This window comes from Urocitellus parryii, chromosome 8 (assembly GCF_045843805.1).
Source record: "Urocitellus parryii isolate mUroPar1 chromosome 8, mUroPar1.hap1, whole genome shotgun sequence".
Lineage (NCBI taxonomy): Eukaryota > Metazoa > Chordata > Mammalia > Rodentia > Sciuridae > Urocitellus > Urocitellus parryii.
Window position 1 is genome coordinate 83652142 of NC_135538.1, and position 14086 is coordinate 83666227.

The window sequence follows — 14086 nt, forward strand, 5'->3', positions numbered from 1 at the left end:
GTATACCTCCTGCTGCAAATAGCCAATATCAATTAAGTGAAATTTTCATAAATCATCTTACCTTAATCCACACTGCCTTGTTGACAAAGCTGAATGGGATAGATGGATTATCTGGTGTCTGCTTATTTAGAATGCTGAAATTAATGGTCTCTTTGGCAATTCGGGGTGGAGTCCCAGTCTTTAACCTTCCCATCACAAAACCCAACTTCTCTAGAGTCTGAGCCAACCCTATAGAAGGCTGATCCCCCAAACGTCCTGCTGGATGCATCTCCAATCCAATTACAATCATGCCTCTCAGAAATGTTCCAGTAGTCAGAATCACACTCTCTGCATATACTATGCTTCCATCCACTAAATGACAGAAAAGAAAGAGTAAAATTGTTTTTGAATTACCACAGATCAAATGGAATGTGATTATTTTACATTGGAACTACAGAAAAAATTTCTCAATTTAGACACTTGAGAATTATGTGTGTATGTGTATGTGTGTGGTGCTAGGGTTTGAACCCAGAACCTCACAAATATTGGCAAGTACTCTACCAATGAGCAATACCCTCAGTCCTTTTTACTTTTTATTTTGAGACAGGGTGTCGCTTTGTTGAATAGCTTGGCCTAGAACTTGCATTCCTCCTGCCTCAGCCTTTTGAGCCATTGGGATTACAGGTGTGCACCACTGCAACTAGTTTTTTTAATATTTGCTTTTCTTTTGTTTCTTTTCCAAGTTTTATTAAGGTATGATTAATAAATAAAAAACTACATATTTAATGTGTATAACATGGTGTTTTATGCTATGTCTGTGTCACCATTCCCATAATCAAGCTAATTAATATACTTACTACCTCAGAGTTACAAAGTTTTGAGTGTGTGATAAGATCATTTAAAATCTAGTCCCTTAGAAAATTTTATGTATAAAATATAGTATTATTAATTATAGTTATCATGTATTGGACATTAGATCTCTATAGAATATTTATCTTTTTTTTTTTTTTAAAGACTGTCTGGCCATGTTGTCCCCAGGCTGGCCTTGAACTTTGATCCTCTGCCTCAACCTCTTAAGTAACTGGGAAGACAGGCAAGTGCCACCACACCTAGATTTAACTTATTATTATTTTTTAATATTTTAGTTGTTGATGGGTCTTTCTTTCCTTCTCTCCTTCTCTTCCTTTCCTTTCCCTTCCCCTTCCTCCCTTTCTCTCTTTCGATGTGGTGCTCAGAATTGAATCCAGTGCCTCACACATGATAGGCAAGCACTCTACCACTGAGCTACAACCCCAACTTATTTTTAACGTCCCCTAAGTGGGGTGCATTATTCCTGAAGCCATTTCAATAACAGGTTGCGATCTGGTAGGGAAACCACAATGTGTTATCCCAACTCATACGTTCCTAAAACCAACCTCAGCAACTTAGCAAAACCCTGTTTCAAAAAAAAAAAAAAAGGGTTGGGTATGTGGCTCAGTGGTTAAAAACCCTGGGTTTAATCCCTGGTACCAAAAAAACAAAACCCGAACAAACAACAATAACAAAATCCCCAAAGAAATTAGTTGGAAGAATGGTAACTGACTTAGTAGAGGGAAGAGAGCTATAATTCAAGCAGCTGATAGAAGATACCAGTAAGAATGAACTAATTGCCGTGCAAAGGAGGAGAAATTGCAGAACTAAGAATGAGAACTTAAGAATGTAGTAATAATTCTTGAGGCTAAAATAAAAAATAGTTTCAAATCTACACACTGAAGATTTGTCTCCAGATTTATCTTTCAGGAAATGAGACTTAAGCTAATCAGGAGTTATTATTTAATGGGAACAGAGATTTAACTTGGGATGATGAAAAAGATGGACAGTGGTGAAAGTTGCACAACACTGTAAATGTACTTAATGACTCTGAGTCTTGCTAAATTGCCAGGATGGCCTACAACTTGCAATTTTCCTGCCTCAGTCTCTCTGCAGCTGGGATTAAAGGCATGCAGCACTGTACATGGTTAAAATGGTAAATTTTATGTTAATTTAGACAGTATAAAGAAAAACTGTATTAGCTGGGCGCTAATACCACAAAAACAAAACCCCTGTATTGTTAGGCCTATAAAATATAGACAAAAATAATATATATAAAAATTAAATAACAGGAGTACAAATGACTTAAAGGTAGATTGTTCTATAATAATACAAGTAATCATTAAATCCAGAGGAGAAAGGAAGTGGGGGTAAGAAAAGGAAATAAATGAAAGGATATAAAGCTTATTTAGTAATTATTCACAGCGAGAATTCAGTAAATACTAATTGAAAAAGAAATTTATGCAAACTATGTAAAACCATAGTTACTGGGATGAGGATACAGCTCAGTGCTAGAGCACTTGCCTAGCATGCCTAAGACCCTGGATTCTATCCCTGGCACCACAAAGGAAAAAAATAAATCATAGTAATTAATGTAATCCCTATAACAAACAAAACCACAAATTTTAGAAACAATATAGTCTTCAAAAGCAAAACAAATATAGATCAAGTGAAAAAAAAATTGGTTTGAAAAATACACCAGATGAACCTTATAGCTTAGAAATTTAAAAAAACCAAGAAAAAGTTATGCCACGAATATAATGTATATAATGTAGATAATAGTCTATTTTATCATTTACTACCATAAAATTATATATATATATATAATAAAAAGTTAAAATTTATCCAAACATACCCACACACAGATGGGGGTACAGTACGTTCATGGGTAGAGTTCTTGCCTGGCATGTGTAAGGCTCTGGGTTCCACTGCTAGCAACACACACACACACACACACACACACACACAAACCTTTTTTTTTTTTTAAAGAGAGAGTGAGAGAGGGGAGAGAGAGAGAGAGAGAGAGAGAGAGAGAGAGAGAGAATTTTTAATATTTATTTTTTAGTTCTCGGCAGACACAACATCTTTGTTGGTATGTGGTGCTGAGGATCGAACCCGGGCCGCACGCATGCCAGGCAAGCGCGCTACCACTTGAGCCACATCCCCAGCCCCACACACACAAACCTTTACACAGCATATACAGCATCATTCTTAGTAAAGAGAAATGTAAACAAAGATGCAGTATTAAATCATAATTGAGAAAAATTAATTTTTAGCTACCTCCTATTGCTATTTATTGAAGTGAACTTGGTGAGGCTAATCAATTCACATGAGTAGTTCATCTTTTTAGTAATTGTATATGGCAATAAAAAGTGATATCTCGTAGTTCTCTATTTTTCACCATATGCAAAATATATGTAACAGAAAAAATATGTGTGTATGTGTTAATAACTGCTTACTTATTGGTAAAGCTTTTGGTTAATAGTTACCAATAAAACTTTGAGAGTCCAAAGTTATTTGAGAATTTTTGACTGCTTAGGAGTTAGAAAGGGTTGTTCAAGGGTCAACTGTGTATAAGGAGACAAAAAGACCACAGAAGGGCTGGGGTTGTGACTCAGTGGTAGAGCACTCGAGTAGCACATGCAAGGCCCTGGGTTTGATCCTCAGCACCATGTAAAAATAAACAAATAAAATAAAGGTATTGTGTCCAACTACAACTTAAAAAAAAAAAAACACACACACAGGAAACTAATAGCAGCAGATGCTCTTGATATAGAGAACTAGTTGGCTAGCCAGGCATGGTAGCACATGCTTGTAATCCCAGCAGCTCAGGAGGCTAAAGCAGAAGAATCAGACGTTCAGACAGCCTCAGCAACTTAGCAAGGCCCTAAGAAACTCAGGGAGACCCTTCCCAAAATAAAAAATAAAAAGGGCTAGAGATGTATTCAGTGATAAAATGCCTTTGGTTTAATCCCTAGTACTGCCAAAATAAAATAAAATAAAAAAGAAAATGACAAAAAAATGAAAATAGAATTATATATTAAATGAAACCCCCAGAGAACCAATAGAAAAAGAAAAAAACAGAGAAGAAATACCCCAACAAGGGCATAGATTTATAGATTAAAAGGAAACACTAAGTACCCCTATCACAATGAATAAACAGAGTACACTGAGGGACAACATCTTTAAATATCAGAACACCAGAGACAAATAAGACACTAAAGCTTTCAGAGAGAGAAAAAAGACCTCCACGTGAAAAAATTTAAATCAGTATAGCATTGAGCTTCTCAATAAGCAAAACCAGAAGCTAGAAGACAGTGGAGCCAGACTGTCAAAACTCTGAAGAGAGGGCTGGGGTTGTGGATCAGTGGTAGAGAGCTTGCCTAGCACATGTGAGGCATTGGATTCGAGTCTCAGCACCAAATAAAAAATAAACAAATCAAATAAAGTTATCAAACAAACAAAAAAACTCGAAAAAAGGGCTAACCTTGAATTCTCTACTAGCCCCAAATTAAGAGTCATACCTGAGAGAAGAATAACATATTTTTAGAATATATAAAGACAAAAAAAAATTACCTCCCATGCATCTTTTCTTAGGAAGCTCCTAGGAGATGTGCTCCAGTAAAAATGAGGTAGTAAGGAAGAGACAGGAGCTCTAAGAAACAAGGGATATAACAGCAAAGTAGTGAAAGGAAGTCTCAAAATATATCTGTGCAGGCCTCAGGAGCAATAGTCCTGATTATAGAAAAGAGGGTTCAGGGGCTAAAGAAATTGATTTCTCTGGGAGCGAAGCATCAAAAAAGAAAATTAGAATGGGAAGATTACTTGATATTTAAGTATTAACAAAATGATATTTGGACATGATAGTTCATGCTTATAATCCCAGATACTTGAAGGGATGAAATAATAAGATCACTTAAATCTGAGGTCAGCCTGGGCCACACAGTGAGTGAGACCCTGTCTTGGAAAACAACCAAGAAAAGAAAGAGAGAAAAAAAAAAGAGGAGGAAGAAACATAAAGGAAGGTAAACAATATTATGCCATTTGGGTAGTGAAAAATATTTAAATAATCACAACAGTGTAAATACCATTTATTTATCAAAAATTGTGGCATAACTGGAGCTATGAGGAGTGGTAGAATTCATGCATGCGTAGTGTGCATAATACCCTGGTTTAATCCTCAGCACCAAAAAAAGAGAAGAGAACAAAAGGATTGGTATATAGTTTAGTGGCAAAGTGCCCCTCAGTTCAATCCTTGGTACCAAAAAGAAAAAGAAAAATATCAAAAGAAAATAAATATGGGTGTATATATTCCAGAAGTGACAAAAAAAAAAAAAAAAGTTGAAGTAGTTCTCTATAGAGAGGGAGGTAGTGGTTTTCATTACTTTTCCAAAGTAAAGAAATATATATATATATATATATATATATATATATATATATATAATATATATATGGGGGGGGGAGGGAGAGAGAGAGAGAGGGGGAGAATTTTTTTTAATATTTATTTTTTAGTGTTCGGTGGACACAACATCTTTGTTTGTATGTAGTGCTGAGGATCGAACCCGGGCCACACGCATGCCAGGTGTGCTGCGCTTGAGCCACATCCCCAGCCCCAAGAATTATATTTAATTAAAAAAAAAAAAGAAAAAAGAAAAATCAGGAGAAAAAAGACAATTAAGCAGGCTGTGAAGTTCTATGCTAACACAGCATTTGAACTTGACTGAGCTTCATTTGTTCAAAATTAAAAGAGAAATATGATCATTTATGTAGTTTTTTAAATCCAAACAGAGAAAACACAACAATGAAATATTTCCATATTTTGCTCTATAATAAAGTTCTCACATGGAGTTTGATACAATGTTATTACCATCTCTAACTAGTACAATACCTACCCAAAACAACACCACTGACACGGCATTTCCCAGCATGTTCAGGTTCTGGTTCCTCAAGAATAAGATCTTCTACAGCTCCCTCCCGAACAGTAAGCTGTGGTGTGTTCAGGATTTCTTTCTGTAAAAAGAGAATGTCAATTGAAACACAGTGGTTAAATAATCACTGTACACTTTCCTGTTTTCATGTCCTATTCTTACCTGCATGTTTTGTTTATAGAGTTTCCTATCAATTTGAGCTCTCAGTCCCCAAACAGCTGGTCCCTTACGCCGGTTTAAAACTTTGTAATGCACACCAGACTGGTCACAGATTCGAGAACACAGGCCATCCAAGGCATCTACTTCCCTCATTAAATGCCCCTTTCCAATGCCACCAAAGGAAGGATTACAGGACATCTGACCTAAACAGAACAAACAAAACACACATGAGCACCTTGCATATAATGAGTGTTTAATAAGGACATGTTCATATAGGTGACTAAATCACCTTACACACACACACAAAAAGAAAATTTGAAACATGCTATAAAGAAAATTCCGAAGTCCCAATGGGATGCAACAGTTGTCTAGGGTATCCACAAAAACAAACAACTACCTGAACTTTTTAAAAAATCTTTTTCTTTGATACACATTTTTACTGTTTCATTAGGTTGTCTTTTCCAATAAAACATGGAATCTCATAAAATCTTCCTAAATCAATCACACTTTTAAGAAGTTCCATGGCACTGGCTCATTGTTATCATCAATTACGTCTCATAAATGCCATCTACTGCTTTCCTTTTATTTCTTAGAAACAATTAAATCATAAGTAGAGACCATATCTTATGCCTTCCCTTTAAATCTACTCAGTCTTATTTGGAAGTCTAAACGTATATGATTACCTCAAAGATTTTTATGGGAAGTTCAGGGATGGGAAAGTTTCACAACATCTGTACATTAATTGGAGTCACCATTAAGCTTTCAAAAATTTTTAATGGTCTCTGTGGGGAGGCTGAATAGTGCTGTGGTTAGGAGCATTTTGAGTGTGTCTAGGAGAAATATGTTAAAGAGATCTGGCTCAATTTCTAGATCTACCACTTATTAGCAATGTGATTTTGGCAAGATACCTATTTTTCTATACTTCTGTTTTCCTACTGTAAAAACAGGAATGATAGTGGTAGTAGACCATTTTCCTCTGAAATAGAATAATAATTTTGTTTAGGTAACTCCTCTCCCTATCATCCATGAGACTCTGTGCTCAGGGAGTATGACCCATCTGAGTTTAGGAGTAAGTCTTTATTAGTATAATCATGGCAATACCTGCTTTGCCAGATAAAGGGTAATAAGTCATGAAGTGGGAGCTGTTCAGGTCTCTAGGAAAGGGCTATCTCTTTCTTTCTCTCCTTTTTCCTGCAGTAATGGGGATCAAACCCAGGGCCTCACACAAGCTAAACATACCTAATTTCTACTACTGAGCTACACCCCTAGCCCCCACCCTCTTTGAAGACATAAAAAGGGGAAAAAATACCCTTCTAAAAGTTGTCAATGTGGTGCCAGGCATGATGGCACATGCTGGTAATCCCAGGGGCTTGAGAAGCTGAGGGAGGAGGATCACAAGTTCAAAGTCAGCCTCAGGAACTTAGCAAGACCCTATCTCAGAATAAAAAAATAAAAAGGGCTGGGAGTGTAGCTTAATGATTAAGCACCCTTGGGTTCAATCCCTGTTACCCTCCACCCCCTCAATATAGATATGACTATATCTAAATGTGATATCTGGAACTATTTGGCAGCCATTTTGTAACCATGAGGATAGCTATTCTGAAGACGGGCCAGATGTGGTGTAATGGAGAAAAGGAAAAAATTTGAATCCTTGGACATTTTTGGTTTGCTGAATTAACAACCTTAGAGGTAATCAATGTGCAAACTTGTTAAATAACAAAGCTTCCCCTCCCCCCTTTTTTTGGTACCAGGGATTGAACTCAGGGGCTCTTAACCCCTGAGGCTCATCCTCAACCTTAGTTTTGTATTGTATTTATAGACAGGGTCTCATTTAGTTGCTTAGCACTTTGCTTTTGCTGAGGCTGGCTTTGAACTGTCCATCCTCCTGCCTCAGCCTCTAGAGCCACTGGGATTACAGGCGTGCGCTACCACGCCCAGCACAAATTCTTCTTTTTACCCAATCAACTGAAAAAGGATTTTGCTACTTTCAAAATAAGAAAATGTACACAATACATTTAATACAGTGTCTACTGCAGATTAAGCAATAACAATTTACTAATTTTATTTCTCAGATCAGTGTAAAATATTCTTAGCCTATCATTCTTCACTTTTAAAAAAATTCACGTAATTTCACTGTTTTTTTTGGTGGGGCTGGAGATTAAATCCAGGGACGTGTGCAAGCTAAGCATATGCTCTACTAATGAGCTACATCCCTAGCCCTTATATTGAATTTTTTTACAATTATTTTTACTCTAAGATAATTTTCATTACCAGTTACATTAAAGAATCCTCTATACTGACCATTTTCTCAAAATGTATACAAATATTTACAATTTATGCCCTTATATGAACATTAGAAAGGTGTTACACACACTTTGCATAAAATTAATAAGCACAGTGAACATTTTTCATAGTATTGAGTTTTTGTATAAGTAACCAATTTGCCAGGCACATAATCCTAGCTATTCTGGAGGTTGAGGAACATTGTAAATTTCCAGGCCAACCTCAGCAATTTGGGGAGACCCTACTCAAAATAAAAGAAAAAGGGCTGGAGTATAGCTCAGTGGTAGAGCACTTGCCTATTGTGTCATGGGTTTGATCCCCAGTACTGCCAGGTAGATAAATAAATTGCAATCAATTTGTACCCCCAAATGATCAAGTCAATATATTATTTCACATTAAAATGTTTAATATTTTATTATACAAACATGAAAATCAAAAACTAGAGAATAATTAATTCCCAATTATCAATTCAGATGCAATCTTATACCATTTACCACTCTACCCCCTCCCTACTCCCAGACAACATATTAACTGTATATATATCAGACAAGCACTTTTTGCTTAGAATAAACAAAATACACATACAAAAATAATTTAATCACACACAAAATTTTGAACTGTTTGCTAATGAATTAGTAACTAAAATAAAAACTAGAAATATGGAAAGATATTGTGAAGTTTTTTCCCCCTATTACTCTGTACCACTTTCAAGCAATAATCTTCCCAGCTTTAGAAAAGACACATTTTAGATACTTTTAGATCAGAATCCAGTGGTTTACCTGTGAGATTCTGCTTGGAAAACATAAATTTTATTAAATATAAATAAAACTGGTAAATGGAAAGGTTACTTTCCAGCTCTCCAGTGTTACCATTATTCCATGTTGTTTTATATCCACTCAGCTTCACACATTTAAATTACATGTTTGGCTCCGAGAACACTGAAGTTGTGGTCTCTGTTTTAGATATTGTTACTTATCAGAATGAGAGCTTTTAACTCTTATTATACACAATTTAATTTTGTTGTTGTTGTACTAGGGATTGAACCCAGGGGCACTTCAGTACTGAGCCCCACCTTTTTTATTTTTTTCTTTGAAGACAGGGTCTTACTAAAGTGGCTTTAAAAAAATGCAAACAACATTAGAATGTACAATAATCAAAGTAAAATCTTTTTGGAAATCATAAAACCTCTTCTCCCCTAAAAGAATCCCTGTGAAAGGTGTATATTTCTCCAGTTATGAGTTGAGTAATAATTTCTAAAAAGTATTTTAGCATATACAAAATATGGGATTCGTTCACAATTTTATTTACTATTATATTTGCAGTATTGGTGGTTGAACCCAGACCTTTCATATGCTAGGCAAGCACTCCCTCACTGAGCCAAATCCCCAGCCCTTTTTATTTTCTATTTTGAGACTGAGCCTCACTAAATTGCCCAAGCTGACCTCAAACCTGCCTCAGTCTTCTGAGTAGGTGAGATTAAATTCACAACTTTTACAAAAACAGTAAATATTTCAATTACTCCTCATTTCCTCCTGCAAAAGGCAGGAGGAAAGGCATAGGCACGCATAATTTATAAGATGATGTTTCAACAAGCATCTACCATGATGCTAGAATAGTAGTCCTGTTGTCAAAGATGGCCTGACCATCCAATACCCGTTACAAGGGGAGAGGGTAGTAGTATTCAGGTCCTAAGCGCAAAACTGAGAAATACACATCCATTAGAAATACATGATGCAGTAAATAGTATTGTTATCCAAAGGGCTTCATAAAATTTCAATAAAAAATTAACTATTCTTTAATAAACGATTGTGAATAATGTCAGTCCACCCTTGATCTGAAGTAACAAAGACAGGAGAGGGTAAACTCAACAATGAACTAAGAAGCTGCCGTCAATATTTCTGAAGTTTCTCCTTTCCTGGACGCACCACGCTCTCCCTCTCTCCATCATCCCCGCAAATGAATACTTTGGTCAACAGCAACACTCCGCGGGTCCGAAGAATAGATTAATACAGAGTTCTAGGGCGGGCCAGCGTGATCCCTGTGACACATTAATAAAAGCTAATACCGCCGGGCGCGGTAGGGCACGCCACAATCCCAGCGGCTCAGTAGGTTGAGAGTGATCGCAAGCTCACAATCAGTCTCTGCAATTTAGCCAAGCCCTTAAGCCACTTTTGCAAGATTCTATCTCAAAATAAGAAATAAAAACGGCCGGGTATGTGGCTCAGCAATTAAGCACCTCTCGGTTCAATCTCTCATACAATTAAAAAAAAAAAAAAGCTAAAACCACAGGAGTTGGGATTCTCAATAGCTTTGGGAGAAGAGACAGCTCGCCCACGGGGGTGTGGACAGAAGCGGGTATTGACTACTGCGTCCTACGCCAGGCTCCACACCACTCACGCTCCTCACCTATCGTGTCCACGCGGTGCGTGAGAAGTAGGGTCCGGGAGCCGCACCGAGCGGCGGCAGCGGCTGCCTCGGTCCCAGCATGTCCTCCACCTATAACTACCACATCGAAGTGGGGGGAAGGCGCGGCGCTGTCTCGGCTTAACCCGGCAAACGGAAGGTGTTGTTTAGTGAGAGAAGTTGCGACCCTGCGGCCACAGCGCCGGAAGGAGAACATGCTGAGAGAAGACCACAAAAATCCAGACTTTCAAGCAAACACGAGCGAGACGCAAAAAAATCTAGGGGACAGACAATCTACAGGGCGCAGCCATCTTCCCTCTGACGTCATGACGTAGCACTCTACGTCCAGCGTCACCACTGACTGGCTGTTTGGCGCGACTGTAAGATCAGAGACACTGCCTAACGACGGACGGGACCCAGCGGGTGGGTGCATTCTTTTCCCGTCAACTCCAGTCTTTATGATTACTTACAGCTCAGAGTTGGGGGTTCCCACGGAAGTTCCTTTTTTGGCTTTTCCGGGAGTTGCAGTCATTATTACTAAATGGCCACCCTCGGACAATAAATTTGATAGGTTTGACTTACTATGTTCTTTGAATTTTCTGGTACATTATCGTCTTGTCTATAAAAACTAGAGTCTGAAAATACGAATAGATTCGAAAGAAGTTCAAATATATTGATGGATGAAAGACTCATAGTGGCCTATTAGTGGATTAAATGGTTGGAGACTAAATGTCCTGCTTATGAAATGTAATTTTTTGGGAGTGGTGGGGTGGGCCATACGGAGAATTGAACACAGGGGCACTTGACCACTGAGCCACATCTCCAGCCCTATTTTGTATTTTATTTAGAGACAGGGTCACACTGAGTGGCTTAGCGCCTCCCCGTGGCTGAGGCTGGCTTAAGACATAAGAGCCCCTGGAGTTACAGTCCTGCTCCTTGGTACCCGGCTTGAAATGTAGTATTCTTAAAAATCTTCCTCAGATAGGAAATTTGACTAGGTAGAGAAGCAATCCATGTTGCAGTTTTACTGCTCTGATTATTAAAATTATCAAATATAACGCCAGGCACGGTGGCTCATGCCTGTATCCCAACTGATCCTGAGGCTGAGGCAGGATTCAGCTCAATCTAGCAAAAGTCTTAACAACAACAACAAAAACCAACTTCATTCCCCAGTACCAGGAAAAACAAAACAAAACAAAACAAAAACCTCTCAAATATATCGTTTTGTTATCTTATTGAAAATAAACATTCTTTATGTGCAATTTAAACCTTACAGAAATACAAAAGAGTGTAAAGTTAAATGTCACTTTATTTTGAGGGTGGTAATGAGGATTGAACCCAGAGACACTTTAGCACTGAGCAACATCTCTAGTCCTTTTTATTTTTTTCTATTGGAGCAGGGTCTCACTAAGTTGCTGAGGGTTTCTCTATGTTGCCAAGGCTGGACTGGAACTTGAGATCCTTCTGCCTCAGCCTCCTGAGTTGCTGGGATTACAGGCATGGGCCACAGGCTCCCACCTTAAAATTTGAAGAGCTAAAGAACCCATAACTTGGGCTGGGGATGTGGCTCAAGCGGTAGCGCGCTCGCCTGGCATGCGTGCGGCCCGGGTTCAATCCTCAGCACCACATACCAACAAGAATGTTGTGTCCGCCGAGAACTAGAAAAAAAAATAAATATTGAAAATTCTCTCTCTCTCTCTCTCTCTCTCTCTCCTAAAAAAAAAAAAAAAAAAAAAGAACCCATAACTTGCCTGACACCTGCAATCCCAGAGACTTCTGAGGCAGGAGGATTGCAAATTAGAGGCCAGCCTGGGCAATTTAGCAAGACCCTGTCTCAGAAATAAAAAGAGCTGGGGATGTAACTCAGTGGTGAAGTGCCCTTGGGTTCAATTCTCAGTAGCACTCACCTCCTCACACAGAATAAAGATGTAAAAATCAAATAAATAAAATATATACACATAAACTAATTTCATGGATTTTCTTACTAGATAAAATCCAAGCTCCACATCAAGACTCAACTAAAAAGTCATTCCCACTGTGATTTGGACACCGGTTTCTGTGGCAAGATTGAGCAAAGAAAGTTTTCCTGGGCTGGGGTTGTGGCTCAGTGGTAAAGTGCTTGCCTAGCATACATGAAGTACTGGGTTCGATTCTCAGCACCACATACAAATAAATAAAGGTCCATTAACAACTAAGAATATTTAAAAAAAGAAAGAAAGTTTTCCTTTTTTTCCCTGGAGTTTTCCTCTTTTGACAGACCAGCAGTAGAATTATTATTTGATCTGGTCTGGTGAATTGTGGCTTGCACATTTTTGGTTGAGCAAATACTAATGGACTGTAGAGGATTTTAGAGATTGTTGGAAGAGAGCTTTAAACTGGTGGTGAAATCATTTACAGGATTCCATGAAAGCAGCCCTTCCCCCATGGGTTCCACCTTCTAGGTTTGGAGTTTGGGCAACATGGGAAGTTGGGCCTTGTTCCAGCCTGGGTCATGGCATTGGAGGTGTTCATCTCTTCTGGGAAAGTAGGAACAGGCTGTAGGATTACACTGGGTGGGGGTACCCTGACACTGCCACCTTCCATGATGACTAACCACCTGCTCCAGATCTCCTTTTTTTCATCTCTAGAGGATGCATGGCTGCCTCCTTTTTTTTTTCTTTTTTTTTGAGAGGGAATGTCTTGCTAAGTTGCAGGGGGCCTGGTTAAGTTGCTAAAGCTGGCTTGGAACTTGCTATCCATCTTCCTCAGCCTCCCTAGTCACTGGGGTTACTGGCCTGTACCACAGTACCTGGTACTGCCTTCTTGTTAGTTTTTTGTGGGGATCACTTTGGTCAATAGGTAACTTAAACGGGGTTGATCCACAGGGATCCCATTGTGGGACTTGGAGAGAGGAGAGGGAAGCAGAAAAAAAGAAAGAGGAAGGAAGGAGAGAAAAGAAAAGAAATCAAGGCATTTTTGTCCATTGTCAGATAAAGGGATAAACACAATGTGATATGTATATACAATGAAATATTATTCAGCCATAAAAAGGAAGCATATTCTCATATATCCTACAATATAGAATAATTTTGTTTAAGAGAAATACTGTATGATTCCACTGACTTAAAGTACTAAGGGTAGTAAAATCACAGAAAGAGTGGTGTTTTCCAAGAATTTGGGGGAGGGGGAGTTGTTTAAGATTACAGAATTTCAGTCTTTCAAGACAGAATTGGACTCAGATGGATTCCAACTGGATATGGATTGATAGAGATGGTTCACAATGATGTAAATCTACTTGCCACTGAGTTGTACACTTAAAAATGGTTAAGATAGTTTTTACAAAGTAATCAAGGCTTTCTAAACCCAGGAGGTTCCTGTCTAAAATGTATTTCTATTAAGGAGGAAGCTTGGTTTTGTAAATAGATATTTGAAAGCCTACACTGAGATACTCTGGAATCACAATAGCAGAAGCAGTCTGGATGGTTTAAAAAATATTTATTTTAGTT

The 14086-nt window shown here is 38.1% G+C and overlaps 1 protein-coding gene across 1 annotated transcript in view; it reads right to left on the reverse strand.

Annotated features, from left to right (window-relative positions):
- The window catches only part of Mto1 (mitochondrial tRNA translation optimization 1), a 32788-nt gene extending 21870 nt beyond the window's left edge, over positions 1–10918 (reverse strand). The window contains exons 1-4 of the mRNA XM_026391325.2: positions 10605–10918; positions 5919–6118; positions 5721–5838; positions 62–351 (exon numbers count right to left, since the gene is read on the reverse strand). Coding sequence (XP_026247110.2) covers positions 62–351; positions 5721–5838; positions 5919–6118; positions 10605–10818 — 822 coding nt within the window. The 5' untranslated portion in view covers positions 10819–10918. The remainder of the gene's footprint in view (positions 1–61; positions 352–5720; positions 5839–5918; positions 6119–10604) is intronic.
- Positions 10919–14086: the final 3168 nt, after the last annotated feature.